General features: G+C 43.8%; 1 protein-coding gene across 1 annotated transcript in view; it reads right to left on the bottom strand.

Annotated features, from left to right (window-relative positions):
- Positions 1 to 18,390, bottom strand: part of DPYS (dihydropyrimidinase) — a 90,535-nt gene that overhangs the window by 63,878 nt on the left and 8,267 nt on the right. Inside the window, exon 2 of the mRNA NM_001192214.3 lies at positions 5,215 to 5,373. Coding sequence (NP_001179143.3) covers positions 5,215 to 5,373 — 159 coding nt within the window. The remainder of the gene's footprint in view (positions 1 to 5,214; positions 5,374 to 18,390) is intronic.

Below are 18,390 nucleotides of genomic sequence, written 5' to 3'. Positions count from 1 at the left end.
GATGGGAAGAAATTATTCTAGAACATGAAAAGACAACCATTTGGCAGCAACAGAAGCAGTCATGTCTCTGGAAGGAATCAGAGCTAATGTGAAGTAAGGTTTGGGGTCACATCTGAACCCCACAGGATGAGTTAGAAGATGGAGGTGGTGGAAGATGTGAACTGACCCACTGGCAGCTCCTGGAGGTGAAAGATTCTGAACCAGTGGGAAGCCCCAGGAGCCTTCTGGGTTGCCAACTCAAACGTTCTGATCACCAATTCCAGTGTGTGAGTGGGGAGATTGGGGGTTCCTTCACAGCACCAAGCAGTTCTCCAGACATCAGCCAGGAGGTATCTTACAACTTAACTCAATTTTAACACTACCTGGAGACTGCCTCATGGTCCACAGGTTAAGAGTTCAGTCTTATGAGGTATCCAGGTTGTCACCTGCACTTCTGACCAACCAGCTATAAATCGGGGCTTCCCACAGCACCCTCTTCAGGTTCAATTAATCTGCTGGAGTGGTTCACAGAGCTCAGAGAAGCATTGTACTTACTGGATCACCAGTTTACTATAAAAGGACATGATAAAGGATACAGACGAACATCAGGTGGAAGAGGTCCTTCATAGGTGAAGGAATGGGGGAAGGGCACGAGGCTTGTGTGTCCTCTGAGAGCACCGCTCTTCCCAAACCTCCACTGGGTCACATCCTTGAAGCTCTCCAAATCCTATCCTTTTAGGTTTCGTGGAGGCTTCATTACACGGGCATGACTGATTAAAGCATTAGCCACAGGCAACTAACCCAACCTCCAGCCCCTCTCCCCGCCTCACAGGTCAGTTGGGGGGGACTGAAATTTTCAACCATCTAATCACACAGTTGGCTCCTGGGTCAATCAGCCCCTGTCCTTGCTGCTGCTGCTGCTAAGTCACTTCAGTCGTGTTTGACTCCGTGCAACCCCATAGACGGCCTCCTACCAGGCTCCCCCATCCCTGGGATTCTCCAGACAAGAACACTGGAGTGGGTTGCCATTTCCTTCTCCAATGCATGAAAGTGAAAAGTGAAAGGGAAGTCACTTAGTCATGTCCGACTCTTAGCGACCTCATGGACTACAGCCCACCAGGCTCCTCTGTCCATGGGATTTTCCAGGCAAGAGTACTGGAGTGGGGATGCCATTGCCTTCTCCGCCCCTGTCCTTAGGTGGTGTCTAAAAATCACCTCTTTAATTCCTTGTAGCTCAGATGGTAAAGAATACGCCTGCAATGCGGAAGACCTGGGTTCGATCCCTGAGTTGGGAAGATCCCCTGGAGAAGGGAAAGGCTACCCACCCCAGTATTCTGGCCTGGAGAATTCCATGGACTGTATAGTCCATGGGGTCGAAAAGAGTCAGACACGACTGAGTGACTTTCACTTCACTTAACATACTAGACCTTTTCATTGCCCTCATCATGTAGGAAATTCCAAGCGTTTTAGGAGCTCTGTGCCAGAAATGGGGACAAAGACCAGATGTGAATTTCTTCTTATAAACAATAATATCATACCAATGATAAGAGACAAGATAGGATCAAAACTAGTTTGGTAATTGCCTTTGCAGGTCCGTTTCTAGTCTCAACAATGATGAATAACTTCAAAGGAAAAGTCAGAAGATTTGACCAAATAAAACTGCTTCAATTTCTACAAGTTGAAAAATACACATATACACATAAAAAATATACACATATAAATATAACATAGAACAAAAATATATAATAAAACATAAAAAATATGTAATAAGGATAGAACTATCGCTTAGTTAATAAAAATGTTAAGAGTTATTGCTGCTTCTACTTGAAAAACCCTAACATTCTAGATGAAAAATGTTATTTACAGTTCAAACAGTAAATTCAAATGACTAAGAAACATGGAAAAAATGTTAACCTTCCTACTCATTAAAAAGTGCAAAATAAAACAAAGCAATCTTTTCCTTCTATATGAGCAAAGTTTTAAAAATGACAATATCACACGTTAAGTTACTCACTTCCATCACTGTTTACTCTTTTACTAATTTTCCTCACTTTTCTCCATGGCACTTTATCAGCTGGCATATAATATGTTTACTTGTTGATGACCTGCCTCCTCCTCTAGGATTTCCACCCCATATGAGGAGCGGCTTTGTACAGTTTGGGCTTCCCAGGCGGCTCTGGGGTAAAGAATCTGGACGGGTCAATCCCAGGGTGGGGAAGATCCCCTGGAGAAGGCAATGGCAACCCACTCCAGTACTCTTGCCTGGAAAATCCTGTGGACAGAGGAGCCTGGCAGGCTACAGTCCATGGGGTTGCAAAGAGTCAGACACAACTGAGCATGCATGTAAGCTAAGCTTGTATAGTTTATCTGTTGCTATATCCTGGAACAGTGCCTGGTCCATAGTGGCCACTCAAAAACTTTCTGTTGGATGAATAATGAATGCAAAGGAGCAGAAAACACCCAAATGTTGAGAGTGAACATCACTGAAATGATGGAATGAGTTTCAAGATGCATTAAGTGACAACCGCAAGGGTAGAACTTGGTATAATGTGCCTCATTTTTAAAACACTTTTTTACAAGTTCTAATTTTCTACCGTGAGTCTATTATTTTTATATCGGGGGAAAAACCACTTTAGACTGTTAGGAAACTCACACTACGGGCTTCCCAATTACAACTCACATAGCTCAAGTGAAATACCCATGACTCCCAGAGTAGAAGAGCCTTTCTGCAGATGACCTTGTTAAACATCACTGTCACCCACATCCACATTCTAGGGTGAGTCCCACTACACGACGGTCCGGCACAGCAGTTTAAGCCTTGCTATTGCAAAAGTGTGGTACCTGAACAGCCACAGCAACATCACCTGGGAGCTTACTAGAAATGCAGAACCCCAGGCTCTGCCCCAGACCTACTGCTATGGGCTGACTGTGTCCCCCTAAATTTATAGGTTGAAATCCTAGCCCCCAGTACCAAATGTGACCTTGTGCATGCATGCTAAGTCACTTCAGTCACATCCAACTCTTTGGGACCCTATGGACTTCTCTGTCCATGGGATTCTCCAGACAAGGATACTAGAGTTTCTCGCCATGCCCTTCTCCTGGGAGTCTTCCCGACTCAGGGATCTCTTATGTCGCCTACCTTGGTAGGCACGTTCTTTACCACTAGTACTACCTGGGAAGCCCAGGACCACCTCGGACTTGTATAAAAAAAGTAATAAGTAGAAGGTGGCTCAGATGGTGAAGAATCTGCCTGCAGTGCAGGAGACCTGGGTTTGATCTCTGGGTTAGGAAGATCCTCTGGAGAAGGGAACGGCTACCCACTCCAGTATTCTGGCCTGGAGAATTCCCTGGACAAACGACTCTGGCAGTCCATGGGGTTGCAAAAAGTCAGGACACAGCTGAGTGATTTTCACTCACTCAATTAAGTAGAGTCAAGAGACCAGAAGGGGGAGCTCTCATACCTGCATGTCAGCGCAGAAGAAAGGGTTCTCTTTCTCGGCGAGGACCAGAACAATGAAAGTCATGGACTCTGTTTACTGGAGCCTCCCAGCTTCCCTCTCCCCTCTAGGAAAGCCTGCGCCTTCCCTTGCCCTGTGGGGACTTGCACATGGCTCAACATGTTTGTAGACCCTGAACTGCAATTCTTCTACTGATCTCAAATATGCCCATCTTTGCTGGAGAAATATCAGGCAGTCTCCTTGTTTCAGGTCAACATTTGGAAATAGGGCATTTACCAAAGTAATCAATTAAGATGAGGTTACTAGGGTGGACCATAATTCAGTATGATTGGTGTCTTTATAAAAAGGGGTAATTTAGCCACACACACACACACACACACACAGAGAACATCATGGAAAGACAAAGGCAGAGATTCAGGTGATGTTCCTACAAATCAAAGAATACCAGAGATTGCCAGCAAACCACCAGAAGTTGGTGAGAGGCTTGAAAGAGATGATTCCTGACAGCTCTCAGAAGGGACCAGCCGCACCGACACCTCGATCTCAGGCTGTGCATCTCCTGAACTGTGAGACAGCTGTTCCAGCCACCCAGTTTGTTTTCTTGGTTAAAGCAGTCCTAGCCAACTAACACACTCATTGAGCATAATCTGTACTTTACCAGTATTCACCAGGTGAATTATGTACATATTAAAATGTGAGAAACGCTGGTACGAGCAAGCATCTTCACCTTTGCGCTATCTTATAAAACAAGAGTGAGAGGAAAGGAGGAAGGAAGAAGGGAAAGAAGGAGGGGCCGGAGAGAAGAAGGAAGGCAGGAAGACCTTAAATGCACAACGGAGGTCAGATGCCTCACTCAGAATTTTGCAGTTTCTGGAAAAAGATTAACTTTTTCTCTGGACTCTAAACCTTGCTACTATGTTTGCTGAACTATCTGATTACTTGTTTTATATTAACTTAGTGTCTACAACCCAAATTTTGGGAGGAAGCAGGGACATAAGTTACATGGTGACTTCAAATAAAGTCACCCCATGAGCCCTTTCTAGCAAAAAGATTTCTGAATTAAGTCCAAGGTGGAAAACATGCTATTGATTTAAATCACAGATAAAGGTTTCTTCCAAAGTACACATACATGTTTTCATGGGGAAACTAAGCATATTTTAACATCTCACAAAACTTTCTTTTCTATCTGAGTCATGTTATCATTTCTGCCATGGTCTAAATAATGAGCAGATACAGAAGACTGTGGAAATTCGATTTTGAAATGATCTGACCAGGAGTTGATATTAACAGAGTACCAGCTTAGTGCACAGCTGGAAGAAGGCCTGGAACACATTCCTGGTCTGTCCCTTCCTTGGTTTCTTTCCAGATATTAAAAACATTTATCTAACTGAAGTCTAATCTGTGGGAAAAGACTGCTTAAAAGTGCCCGGAGATGTTGAAGTTGAAAAGTCAAGTACTTTTAAAAATTGCATTTAAAGTATTTACAATTCATGATTTAAATACTATGAAAGACTATTGTGAATCAGTATAAGGGATTTATCCTATTATCTTCATATGCTTTTTTTTTTAGTTTTCTCAATTGATAATATTTCACAGGATTCAAAACTCAAATGGTACAGACGAGTATGCAATGAAAAGTCTTTCCTCCAATTGTGAGTTCCCGGAAGCAACCAACATCACTGGTTTCTTATGTTTTGACGTTGCCCGTTCCTTGATCTTTGCACGGAGCAATGATTAAAGGACTAACTAGAAGAAATTGGACCCCTGCATGGTTCACCTGGTCACTCCACCACGTCACTGCCACATGCAGGCTGTAATCGCAGCAGACTTGGGAGTCAGCCCAGCTTCGCCAGGTGTCAAAGGCCTCAATGAGGGAGTGGCCTTTGTGTGGAATAGCAAAATCCATGATCATGGTGGTGCCTCCTGCCAGGGCAGCCTGAAATGACAAAGAGAGTTTCAACAGGTTAGCCATCGGTTTTCCAGTTGAGTCATTTATCTCCTTGAACAGCATGCATTTATAAGCATTTGGGCAAATTTGACGGGTCCAGGTATTTGCACAAAGATGCTGCCTGTGTAAAAGATCTAGAGAGACATGAATAGATGTTCCATAAATTAAAGTCTGAAGCATTAAAAGAGCTGGAAGGGCTTCTGCAAAAAGAATGACATGTCTGGTGAAATGAAAATGGCTTTGATCCAAAAAAAAGAGAGTGGAGGCTGTAAAGAAAAGCCAAAATAGAAAAACGGAGACGATTCAAACATTTTTCTTCTCAAGAGAACTATATTCATCACTGTAAAATCCACTTCATTAGAATCAGCCTCGAGAACTGTATCTCTAACGACACTGGGTTCCACACAGACTCTCAGAAGACTCACGTGATTCCCAGCTGGTCTTTGTTCGGGCAACTCCTGAATCGTTCCTTAATCCTCAGCTGTCTCCTCTAATCCATCTCCAGTGCTCTGGCCTTAGTGTCAGCCCTCGGCTTGCTCCTTACGCCCCCAGTTTTGCTATTACGTCCTCCAATACAAACCCCTTTATTGCAATTAGAAGGAAATTTCAAAGCACAAGTGTGACCTTTTGACTCCAAGACTTAAAACTGAATGCTTCTCACTGCCCCTGAGATAGCCTTTAACCTTCACGTGGTCTACAAGGCCCTGAATCATCTGCCTTGAGACTTATAGTCTCTTTGGTGTATACTAGGTTACAATATGACTGGATTAAAAACTATTAAGTTATTAAATCAAATGTTTTTGACTAATTATTGACACTGATTTTATTACAAGATGGTTAAGTATGTTTTTAACTGTTGTATTTAAACAATGGTTGAATACTCACCGTTGTGCGAGCTGGACTGTAAGGAAGGCAGAATGCCAAAGAAATGATGCCTTCGAACTGTGGTGCTGGAAAAGACTCCTGAAAGACCCTTGGACAGCAAGGAGATCAAACCAGTCAATCTTAAGGGAGATCAACCCTGAATATTCACTGGAAGGACTGATGCTGAAGCTCCAGTATTTTGGTCATCTGATTCGAACAGATGACTCATTGGAAAAGTCCCTGATGCTGGGAAAGATCAAGGGCAGAAGAAGAAGAAGGCATCAGAGGATGAGACGGCTGGACAGCATCACCGATGCAATGAACATGAACTTGGGCCAACTCCGGGAAATGGTGAGGGACAGGGAGACCTGGCATGCTGCAGTCCATGGGGTTGCAAAGAGTCAGACACGACTGGGCAACCGAACAACAACCACAGTTCAAATGATGCAGGTGAAGAAGAACACACAGGCAGAGACATACTAGCGCGTGGGTTAAGGGCACTGACCACACAGGTTTACTGGTTCCAGGGTACAGCTCAGCTTCAACATTACACTCCGAGTAATTCCTTCACTCCCTCACTCCTTCCTCCTTTCCTTTTTAAAATTAAATTTATTTATTATTTATTTTTTGGCTGCTCTGGGGCTTCATTGCTGCAGGCGGGCTTCCTCTAGTTTTGGAGAGAGGCAGCTGCTCTCTGGCTGTGCTGCACAGGCTTCTCATTGTGATGGCTTCTCTCCCTGCAGAGCCCAGGCTCTAGGTGTGTGTGGGCTTCAGTAGTTGGTGGCTCGTGGGCTTAGTGGCCTGTCAGCATGTGGCCTCTTCCCAGACCAAGGATCAAACCCGCATTCCCTGTATCGGCAGGTGGAGTCTTTACCACTGGACCAGTAGGGAAATTCTCTTTCCTTTGTTAGTTTATTTGTACCTCCTTCCTTGTACGGTATTGCCCTGTGTATCATGTCCTCAGAACTTAGACATCTTGTAACTGAAGTCTGTGTCTTTTGATCAACAGCTCCCCTTTCCCCCCACCGCACCCTCTTCTCAGCCCCTGGCAACCACATTCTACCCTTGGGTTCTCTGAGTTTGTTTTTTTTAGATTCCACATGTAAGCGAGTTCATATTATTTCACTCAGCACAATGTCCTCAAGGTCCGTCTCTGTTGTCACAAATGGCAGAATTTCCCTCCTTCTAAATGATATTCCATTGTATATACACAGATTTCCTTTATCCACTCATTCATAGATGGACATGTAAATTTATTTATATCTTGACTTGTGAATAATCCTGCAATGAACAGGGGAAAGTAGACAGCAGCTTCTTAACCTCCGGGTGCCTCTGATTTCTAACCTGTGAAGTGAGGATTTTACCTAAACCATAGAGTCTCTGGGAAGATTAAATTGAGGTGATGTATATAAAGTGCTTAGTACGGTGTTTGCTTCATGGTAAGTGCTTCATAAGCTTCAACTCACAATGAGCCTTTGTGAATTAGGCATTTTCCCACTTTTCATATGTTAGTTGATCTCATCACCAGGAAACAATGTTACATGTTGTCATGTTACAACACAGAAGGGAGTGCCACCAGCTTCTCTCCCAGGTATGCCCACATGTCACCTTCCCCTACCCCCCACCCCACAGCCTTCCTCCCCAGACACAGAGTGCTCCCAGGAGTGCTCCCACGTTCCAGCAGGTACACCAGCTGTATTCCATCTCTTTTTTTGTGCTTACTTCAGTGGATTTTTATTTTTTCCTTAAGTCATTCGGTCCCACTCCAACTCTTTCTGCTCTCAAAAATCTCACTATTTATACAGGATTCTGTACTTTTATATCTATCTTTAGATAACGATTGCTTTATGCATGGTGAAACAATACATATTTGCATTTCTTAAGAAATCCCTATGGGTATAATGAGAGTACCAGAAAAAATTCCTTAGGCTCTGTATTTTTATTTGAATGTAGATTAATCTTCTCACCTTCTTCCTTCTAAAATGTCTTCTCACCGTTATCCCTGGAGGATGAAGGGCATTTTTCTAATAGAAAGTGCTGTTAATTAAAGTGTTGAAAGAAAATACCTTTTTCGTGTCTATTGAACTAGAAAATCAAGCTTAAAGAACAATTCTTTCCATATTAAAAGTCTCATCACATGCAGGATGTGGGAAACTAAATACAGTGCTGGTGGGAATATAAATAAAATGCCGCAGCCACTCTGGACAATAGTTTGGCAGTTCCTCGTAGAGTTATCATACGACTTAGCAATTCCACTTCTAGGTATATACCCGAGAGAAATGAAAACACGTCCACACAAAAACTTGTACGCAGATAATCAGAGCAGCATTATTCATGATAATCAAAAAGTGGAAACCATCCAAATGCCCATCTACTATTGAATGAATAAACAAAAGGTGGTGTGTTCATACAATGAAATATTATCTGGCCATAAAAAGGAATAAGATTCTGATACATCTGCTACAGCTCGGATGAACCTTGAAAACATGATGCTAAGTGAAAGAAGCCAGTCACAAAAGGTTACATAGCCTATGATCCCATTTACATGAAATGTGCAAAAGGGATAAATCACAGTGACAGTAGGAAGACCAGTGGTTTGTTGGGGTTAAGGGGGTGGGGAAAGTTGGGAGGAGAGCTAAAGGGTACTGGGTTTCTTTTGAGGGAGATAAAAATGTTCTAAAATTGTGGTGATGTTTGCACAGCTCTGTCAATGTACTAAAAACATTAAACTGCAAATTCCAAATAAGTAAATATCATTGTATGTGAATTACATTTTAATAAAATTGTTACCCCCCAGAAGTCTACCCTATGTAAGCTATTTCATGGAGTGAAAGGGGTGGTTACGCACAATGCAATGAAAAAATCTTCCTTCCAATTCTGACTTCCAGGAAGCAACGCACATCACCAGTTTCTTGTGTTTAGACATTGCTCACTCCTTGATCTTACACAGAGCAAGGACTAAGCAACTGAATGGAAGAAACTAGACTCCTAGTGGCTCACCTGGTCACTCCCCTATGTGATACACAAATGATCAGACACACGAATAGTCAAACAGTGTAGAGGGGGAGACAGAAATATGAACAAACAATTATAAAATAATCAGATGGTAATAACAGGTAGCAAGTACACTTTCATAGTAAGCACAGTATCAGATCAGATCAGTCGATCAGTCCTGTCCGACTCTTTGCAATCCCATGAATTGCAGCACACCAGGCCTCCCTGTCCATCACCAACTCCCAGAGTTCACTCAGACTCACATCCATCGAGTCAGTGATGCCATCCAGCCATCTCATCCTCTGTCATCCCCTTCTCCTCCTGCCCCCAATCCCTCCCAGCATCAGAGTCTTTTCCAATGAGTCAACTCTTCGCATCAGGTGGCCAAAGTACTGGAGTTTCAGCTTTAGCATCATTCCTTCCAAAGAAATCGCAGGGCTGATCTCCTTCAGAATAGACTGGTTGGATCTCCTTGCAGTCCAAGGGACTCTCAAGAGTCTTCTCCAACACCACAGTTCAAAAGCATCAATTCTTCAGCACTCAGCCTTCTTCACAGTCCAACTCTCACATCCATACATGACCACAGGAAAAACCATAGCCTTGACTAGACGGACCTTTGTTGGCAAAGTAATGTCTCTGCTTTTGAATATGCTATCTAGGTTGATCATAACTTTCCTTCCAAGGAGTAAGCGTCTTTTAATTTCATGGCTGCAGTCACCATCTGCAGTGATTTGGGAGCCCAGAAAAATAAAGTCTGACACTGTTTCCACTGTTTCCCTGTCTATTTCCCATGCAGTGATGGGACCGGATGCCATGATCTTCGTTTTCTGAATGTCGAGCTTTAAGCCAACTTTTTCACTCTCCTCTTTCACTTTCATCAAGAGGCTTTTGAGTTCCTCTTCACTTTCTGCCATAAGGGTGGTGTCATCTGCGTATCTGAGGTGATTGATATTTCTCCCAGCAATCTTGATTCCAGCTTGTGTTTCTTCCAGTCCAGCGTTTCTCATGATGTACTCTGCATATAAGTTAAATAAACAGGGTGACAATATACAGCCTTAACAAACTCCTTTTCCTATTTGGAACCAGTCTGTTGTTCCATGTCCAGTTCTAACTGTTGCTTCCTGACCTGCATACAAATTTCTCAAGAGGCAGATCAGGTGATCTGGTATTTCCCGTCTCTTTCAGAATTTCCCACAGTTTATTGTGATCCACACAGTCAAAGGCTTTGGCATAGTCAATAAAGCAGAAATAGATGCTTTTCTGGAACTCTCTTGCTTTTTCCATGATCCAGCACAGTATAGGGATTGTGAAAAGGAAGCTAACATTGCTAAGCTCCTAGAAAAGATGGGCTTCCCAGGTGGTGTTAAGTGGTAAAGAACCCACCTGCCAATGTAAGAGACATAAGAGATGCAGGTTCAACCCCTGGCTTGGGAAGACTTCCCTGGAGGAGGGCATGGCAACCCACTAGTCTTGCCTGGAGAATCCTATGGACAGAGGAGCCTGGTGGGCTACAGTCCACAGGGTCGCGAAGAGTCGGACACAACTGAAATGACTTAGTATGCATGCTAGAAGAGGTAGAGGGAAAAGATTGCTGGAAAATCCCAAGGGAAACAATCAGAGGAGGCTGGGATTTGAATTAGTATCAGGACATACACTCGAAGCTGCCACTAATGGTAATAAGATCTAACTGGTAGAGACTACTTATTATGTTCCAGGAACTATTCTGATGTTCGAAGTGTTTAAACCAACTTAGCAGCTCTGCAGCAGGGCATATCATTAACCCCGTTTTAGAGTTGAGGAAACCGAGACCAGCACCATGAAATAACTGCCTAGTTCTCACAGCTAGAGAATGACAAAGGCTAGACTGGACCCAGGGCATTGGGTTCCAGAGCCTGTGCTCTCGGGAACAGCCAAGAGCAGGCAGAAGTTCTGAGAAAAGGGTCTGCAAGGAAGAATCAGCAGAGAAGTGGTAAAGGGCGAATGTATCTCAAAACAGAAACTGACTCACAGAGATCACAAACTAGTGGTTATCTAAGGAGAGCAGGAACCAGGGAGGGACAGTTAGGGCTGAGAGAATCAAACACTATGTATAAACTAGAGCAGCAACAAGGATCTACTGTACAGTATGGAAAATTACAGCCATTATCTTGTGATAACTTATAATGGAGTGAAATCTGCAGAAGCATTGACTCACTATGCTGTACACCTGTAACTGACATAAAATTGTAAATCAACTAAGTGTACTTCAAAAGCAGGGGGAGGTGGGAGGGAGGTTCAGGAGGGAAGGAACATATGTACACGAACGACTGATTCATGTTGATGTATGACAGAAACCAACACAGTATTGTAAAGCAATTATCCTCCAGATAAAAATAAATACACTTGAAAAGATGACCAAGATGTGTGAAGCAGTGATTCCCAGAGGAAGGCAGGGCGGTGGAGGCTGCAAGGGTGATGGGGGTCTGGGGTGACTGACACGGCGGATGAGGGACAGAGGAGGGCAGCCCACCTGGGAGAGAGCATGGGTTCCGTGGAGAGCAGCCTGCGTGTGAGGCGCTCGGGCACATGTCCACTCTGTGGACAGAGAAAGACACAGCCCTGAGACTGAACGACACTCATGAGGAAGAAAGGAGAAGGATGTGGCAGTGACCATGGAGAGGATGCTAGAGGGGTCCTGAGGTTGGCAGAAATAACCAGAGAGAGAGAGAAGCCACAGCAACACGCTCCAGAACATACCAGCCTTTAGCAAGAGAACAAAATTAGACGGAGTCAGGACGAAACGTTTTCAGTGGCTGTTTCTGGATGGCGTGCTTACGGGTCTTCATTTCCCTCTAGTTAACTTTTATTTTCCATAGTTGCTATATTTTCTACAAAAAAGCCTAACTTTTGAAAGATTAAAAAATAGATTTTACATGGTTTTAGTGTGAGTCAAAGTGTTCAGTCGTGTCCGACTCTTTGTGATTCCATGGACTATAGCCCACCAGGCTCCTCTGACCATGGAATTCTCCAGGCCAGAATACTGGAGTGGGTAGCCATTCCCTTCTGCAGGGGATCTTCCTAACCCAGGGAATGAACCCAGGTCTCCCACATTGCAGGAGGATTCTTTACCATCTGAGCCACCAGGTAAGCCTGGTGTATTATATTAAGTATAGGTTTTACATAATATGATACAAACTCATATATGCATATATGCCATATAAACTAAGTAATGATGAGTCTCTTATGAAACTGAAGATGTGATGGTCAAACAGCCACTTTTATTAAAACTACAGCAAATTAAAATTCCTGGGGCTAGCTATAATTTAATCATGAATACATATTTATCACAAATGCTTCACATCCCTAATAAACTGAAAAGGAGCAGACATTTGTCTTTTTTCATTTCTTCTTGCTCTGTTTCTCTTTCCCACTTTCCTCCATTTCCTCAAATCTCAAAATGGGAGCAAAGTGCCTAGGAGAGGACAGCCCGGGCCAGAGTGGGCAATGGATGGAAAACAGAATCTGTCTTTTCCCAAACCACTAGGGCATCATCCATCCATCTGCCACAAGGATCCTAGCTGCTACCCTGGGACCTGGCCAACAGTGGTCGGGCACCATCAGCATCCCTCCCTGTGTCCCTCGAGCCTCTTTTGGTCTCTCTAGTCACCCAGAGTCCTTTGGCAGCCCAAAGTTATCTCAAATCCATGAACACGATTTCAAGAGCTGAAATACTCCCTTCTTTCCACTGGGTCCAGGGAGCCATGTGTCACAGCGGCAATTCTGTAATCTCAATTAAAGGGGACACTCAGACGTAGGAAGGAGACCTGTACCTCCCACTAAGTATTTGCCTCTCAAGGAAGAGCTTGTTCAAACACTCAGTCCTGGTTAAGCAACTTTTTTTTTTTTGTCTTCTAAATCCCTTTTAGAAATCTGGTCCCATCACTTCATGGCAAATAGATGGGGAAACAGTGGAAACAGTGGCTGACTTTATTTTGGGGGGCTCCAAAATCACTGGAGATGGTGATTGCAGGCATGAAATTAAAAGACGCTTACTCCTTGGAAGGAAAGTTATTACCAACCTAGACAGCACATTAAAAAGCAGAGACATTACTTTGCCCACAAAGGTCCATCTAGTCAAGGCTATGTTTTTTCCAGTGGTCATGTATGGATGTGAGAGTTGGACTGTGAAGAAAGCTGAGCGCCGAAGAATTGATGCTTGTGAACTGTGGTGTTGGAGAAGACTCTTGAGAGTCCCTTGGACTGCAAGGGGATCCAACCAGTCTATCCTAAAGGAAATCAACCCTGAATATTCATTGGAAGGACTGATGCTGAAGCTGAAGCTCCAATACTTTGGCCACCTGATTCGAAGAACTGACTCACTAGGAAAGACCCTGATGCTGGGAAAGATTGAAGGTGGGAGCAGAAGAGGACAAGAGAAGATGAGATGGTTGGATGACATCACTCACTCAATGGACATGAGTTTGAGCAAGTTCTGGGAGTTGGTGATGGACAGGGAAGCCTGGCGTGCTGCAGTTCATGGGGTCGCAAAGAGTTGGACACAACTGAGCAACTGAACTGAATTGAACTGGTCTGGGGTCCTTCTCTGTTGTTTGGCATATCAGGCACATACAGGGCCCCTCCCTGGCTGTGGTCCTACTCTGTAGACCCCAGAGTAGGGGCATCCTGGGTGGGGTCCTTCTCTGTAGCTCAGTGTGTCAGGCATTTGATGGGCCAGCCTCCCTATTGTTCAGCTGCTGATGCTGGCCTGTGAGAAGAGAGAGGCTATGGTGGTGGCTCCACCCCTGATGCATGACTCAGCAGTTTCGCCTTGCTTCCATGGCTGCCTGGCTTTCCTCCACTGGCATTTCCACCACGGTCTCCTCCCTCACATCCCCTCAACCTGTCTCTCTGCAGTTCACAGCAGCCCTCACCCTGGGATTGCTCCACAATCCCTCCAGCTCCTAGCTGCTGCACCTTCTGGGAGACCAGTGTTCCTGTCTGGGGTATGTATGGCTGTGGCAGGAGCCGTCTGATTCTCATTCCATTTAGGCTGCCACAGATCAGCTATTTCACTCTCAGCCTTAAATGTTTCTCCTCTGACTCAGACAGTTGCCCTGCTGTGGGGATAGGACCCCTGCTTCAGTTCCCCCACCCGCCGAGGGCAGGTCCAGTCCTGCTAATACTCCTGTTTCCCCCCCAGTTCCTTCGACCTACTGAGTTTTGTGTGGTCCTATATCTTCTTTTCCGCTGGTCAGGTACTCCTGCCTGCTCTCAGCTGGTGTTCTGCATGCACTTCTGTGTCTGAAGGCGTATCCCTGATGTATCCGTGGAGAGAGATGTACTCCACGTCCACCTACTCCTCCGCCATCTTGTTCTCTGTGTGTTAAGCATCTTATGTACATTAACTCATTGAATGATGCCTTGCTACAGTCCTGAGAGATAGAAATTGCTTTTCTTATTTTACAGTTGAGGATACTGAGGCTCAGAGATGTCAAATGGCTCTCCAGGGTCACACAGTTGGCAATTCTCATTGGGAACACGGAGGAGGCTGCAGCTTTGTCCAGGAGGTCTTACCTTCTGCCTACTCTGTGCCTCAACCCCATGCAGGCCTTGTCCCCTTACCCAGTCTTCAATTCAGTGTGACGGTTTCCAGCCTATTGTCCCAGTGCATCAGTGAGTCTTTACTTGGAGAAATGCACAGGTTGGTAAAATAAATCAACCATTTAGGAAACCCAAGACCATACCAAAACAAAACAAATCTTATTGAACTATGAATTGTAAATTCACAAAGGAAATGAAATTTTATTAAGCTCATGTCATGTTCATCATTTTGAGAAATGTCACTGAAATAATGTGCTCCTGAAAGAGTTACAAGGAAAAGCTCTATCTTGATGCTTTTTGCTTCCACACAGCTACTATTCACAGGATAATTAACTTTATCCAGCAAATCAACTCATCAGAACATTGCATTCCTAGCTCACTTTGTAGATTGTCAGTATTCACTGAATTACTTTTAACATCCGTTGCTTTACATTCATTTCACAACATGTTCGCCAGAATCAACATTTGAAGAATAAAGAGAGTTTAGGGGAGGGAAAACCAGGAAAGAGAAAATTCCTTTCATATTTTCATACAAAACCTAATTGTTTCCTTTGTACTTACTGATGATTGACTTCACCTTTATTTGTCAGTTAGCCAAACAAAACGCATTTACCTCTTCTAATCTTGGCTCATATATCAGTTCTTTCAGCGCCTCATTACTTTGGCTGTTCTCCCTTGAAAACCTTCTAATTTGTCTAAAACCTTCTCTTAGGGAGAGAAGAGCATGCACTTGCTGTCTTATGTGCAAACCTTATTGTTCAGTCTCTAAGTCGTGTCTGACGCTTTGAGACCCCATGGACTGCAGCACACCAGATTCCTCTGTCCTTCACCACCTCCCGGAGTTTGCTCAGATTCATGTCCATTGAGTTAGTGATACTATCTCATTGAGTTAGCAATACTACCTATCTCATCCTCTGCCTCTCTCTTCTCCTTTTGCATTCAGTTTTTCCCAGCATCAGGGTCTTTTCCAAAGAGTTGGCTATTCACATTAGCTAGCCAAAGTATTGGAGCTTCAGCTTCAGCATCAGTCCTTCCAATGAATATTCAGGGTTGATTTCCTTTAGGATTGACTGGTTTGATCTCCTTTCTGTGACCGAACATAAATTGGGATAAACTCTAACCAACAGTAGGGTTATAATATTACATAACACAAGATTTTACTTAAGACTGTATTAGAGTATAAATAATTATTGAAAGCATCTCAAGTGTTTTCTTTTATGGGCCTGCTGAATTTTCATTTCTAAGCTCATCTTGGAATAAGTGACTTTGTTTCATTAAAATTTATTACAGGACTTGCTCAACCCAAATGAATCAAAAAGAAATCCAACAGGACATTTGAGCCTTAGGGAGAAAAACACTTGGCTGAATTTTCAACTTTCTCATAGTCACTAAGACTTAGGAAAGCAAATTTCATGATTCCAGTTTATATTCTAACTTCAGAAGCATAACCAGCTTTGTAAAAAGACGTCCTCCACAGGGACTTCCCTGGTGGTCCAGTGGGTGGGAGTCCACCTGCCAGTACCGGTTACATGGGTTTGATCCCTGGTCCTGGAAGATCCCTCATGCTGAGGGGCAACAGAGCCCATGCACTCTAGAGCTGGTGCTCCACAATTAGAGAAGCCACCATAGTGAGAACCCACGCACCACAACTAGAGAAAGCCCGAATGAAGCAACGAAGATCTACCAAGGCCAAAAATAAAACATAAATAAATGAAATTTAAAATAAATAAAAATACTTTAAAAGAAATGTCCCACAGTACCTTGCCATACTCCTTGCCTCCCCAAGTGTGAAATATTAATCACACCATCACCCATCCAACTGGGCAAACCACAGACTCAAGAGGCACCCTTGATGTCTACCTCTCTTCTTCCCTGGTATCACCAAATCCAATCCGTCAGCAAACGTATCCCCTCCCCAACATACACCCTGAGTCACCATACTTCCAGCCCTGCTCAGAGTGCTACCTGCATCTCTTGACCAGACCAGAGCAGTTAGTTTGTGTACTGTCACCTTGTCCCCAGTCACGCTAGCCACTTTCCATCTTTTATTGACTTCCCTGTACTGTTAGGATGAAGGAAAACAGTTATCACACAGCTTCATAAAGCTCTGCATGATCTGAGTTCCTTTCCATATCAGAGAGTCAAGTCACCCACATTCTTTTCTCCTTGTCCCTTCTCTAATCCAGTGACTTTTTTTCTTAAGAATTTTTTTTTTTTAATGTGGACCATTTTTAAAGTCTTTACTGAATTTGTTACAATATTGCTTCTGTTTTATGTTTTGGGTTTTTGACTGTGAGGCATGTGGAATCTTAGCTCCCTGATTAGGGATCAAACCTGCATCCCCTGCATTGAAAGATGAAGTCTTAACCACTGGATTGTCAGGGAAGTCCCCAGTTCCATGATCTTAGCCCTGGCTGGCCTACTGGTCTGCTTTAGGGAACTTTTATCCCATCCTCCAGAGATTTTTTTTATTTAGTTGATGTAGTTTCATCACCATATGCCTCATGCCTGTTATAGTACATAAATATTCTTTAAATGTTTAAGGGAGAAAGGAAGAGAGACCAATGAATTTCTCCCAGAAATTATGAGGTAGAATAATTAAGATGATTCACTTCTCCAATAGCAAAGTGGGAAAGCTGTGCAGATTGCATATTCATGCACAATTCCATTTCTCAAAAAAATTGCTAGCCCTGGCTGGGTTGTTTTCAAGATCCTTCTATGAAATGTTAACATGGAATGTAGACTCTAAGCACATTTGAAAGCTGAATGCTCAGTTTTGTCCCAAGCCTATTACTTCAGATCAGATCAGATCAGTCGCTCAGTCGTGTCCGACTCTGCGACCCCATGAATCGCAGCACGCCAGGCCTCCCTGTCCATCACCAACTCCTGGAGTTCACTCAGACTCACATCCATCGAGTCAGTGATGCCATCCAGCCATCTCATCCTCTGTCGTCCCCTTCTCCTCTTGCCCCCAATCCCTCCCAGCATCAGAGTCTTGTCCAATGAGTCAACTCTTCGCATCAGGTGGCCAAAGTACTGGAGTTTCAGCTTTAGCATCATTCCTTCCAAAGAAATCCCAGGGCTGATCTCCTTCAGAATGGACTGGTTGGATCTCCTTGCAGTCCAAGGGACTCTCAAGAGTCTTCTCCAACACCACAGTTCAAAAGCATCAATTCTTCGGCGCTCAGCCTTCTTCACAGTCCAACTCTCACATCCATACATGGCCACAGGAAAAACCATAGCCTTGACTAGACGGACCTTTGTTGGCAAAGTAATGTCTCTGCTTTTGAATATGTTATCTAGGTTGGTCATAACCTTTCTTCCAAGGAGTAAGCGGTTTTTTAATTTCATGGCTGCAGTCACCATCTGTAGTGATTTTGGAGCCCAGAAAAATAAAGTCTGACACTGTTTCCACTGTTTCCCCATCTATTTCCCATGAAGTGACCGGACCAGATGCCATGATCTTCGTTTTCTGAATGTTGAGCTTTAAGCCAACTTTTTCACTCTCCACTTTCACTTTCATCAAGAGGCTTTTGAGTTCCTCTTCACTTTCTGCCATAAGGGTGG

This window comes from Bos taurus, chromosome 14 (genome assembly GCF_002263795.3).
Source record: "Bos taurus isolate L1 Dominette 01449 registration number 42190680 breed Hereford chromosome 14, ARS-UCD2.0, whole genome shotgun sequence".
Classification (NCBI taxonomy): domain Eukaryota; kingdom Metazoa; phylum Chordata; class Mammalia; order Artiodactyla; family Bovidae; genus Bos; species Bos taurus.
The sequence above is the reverse complement of the archived record's forward strand: the minus strand, read 5'-3'. Positions and strand labels throughout refer to the sequence as shown.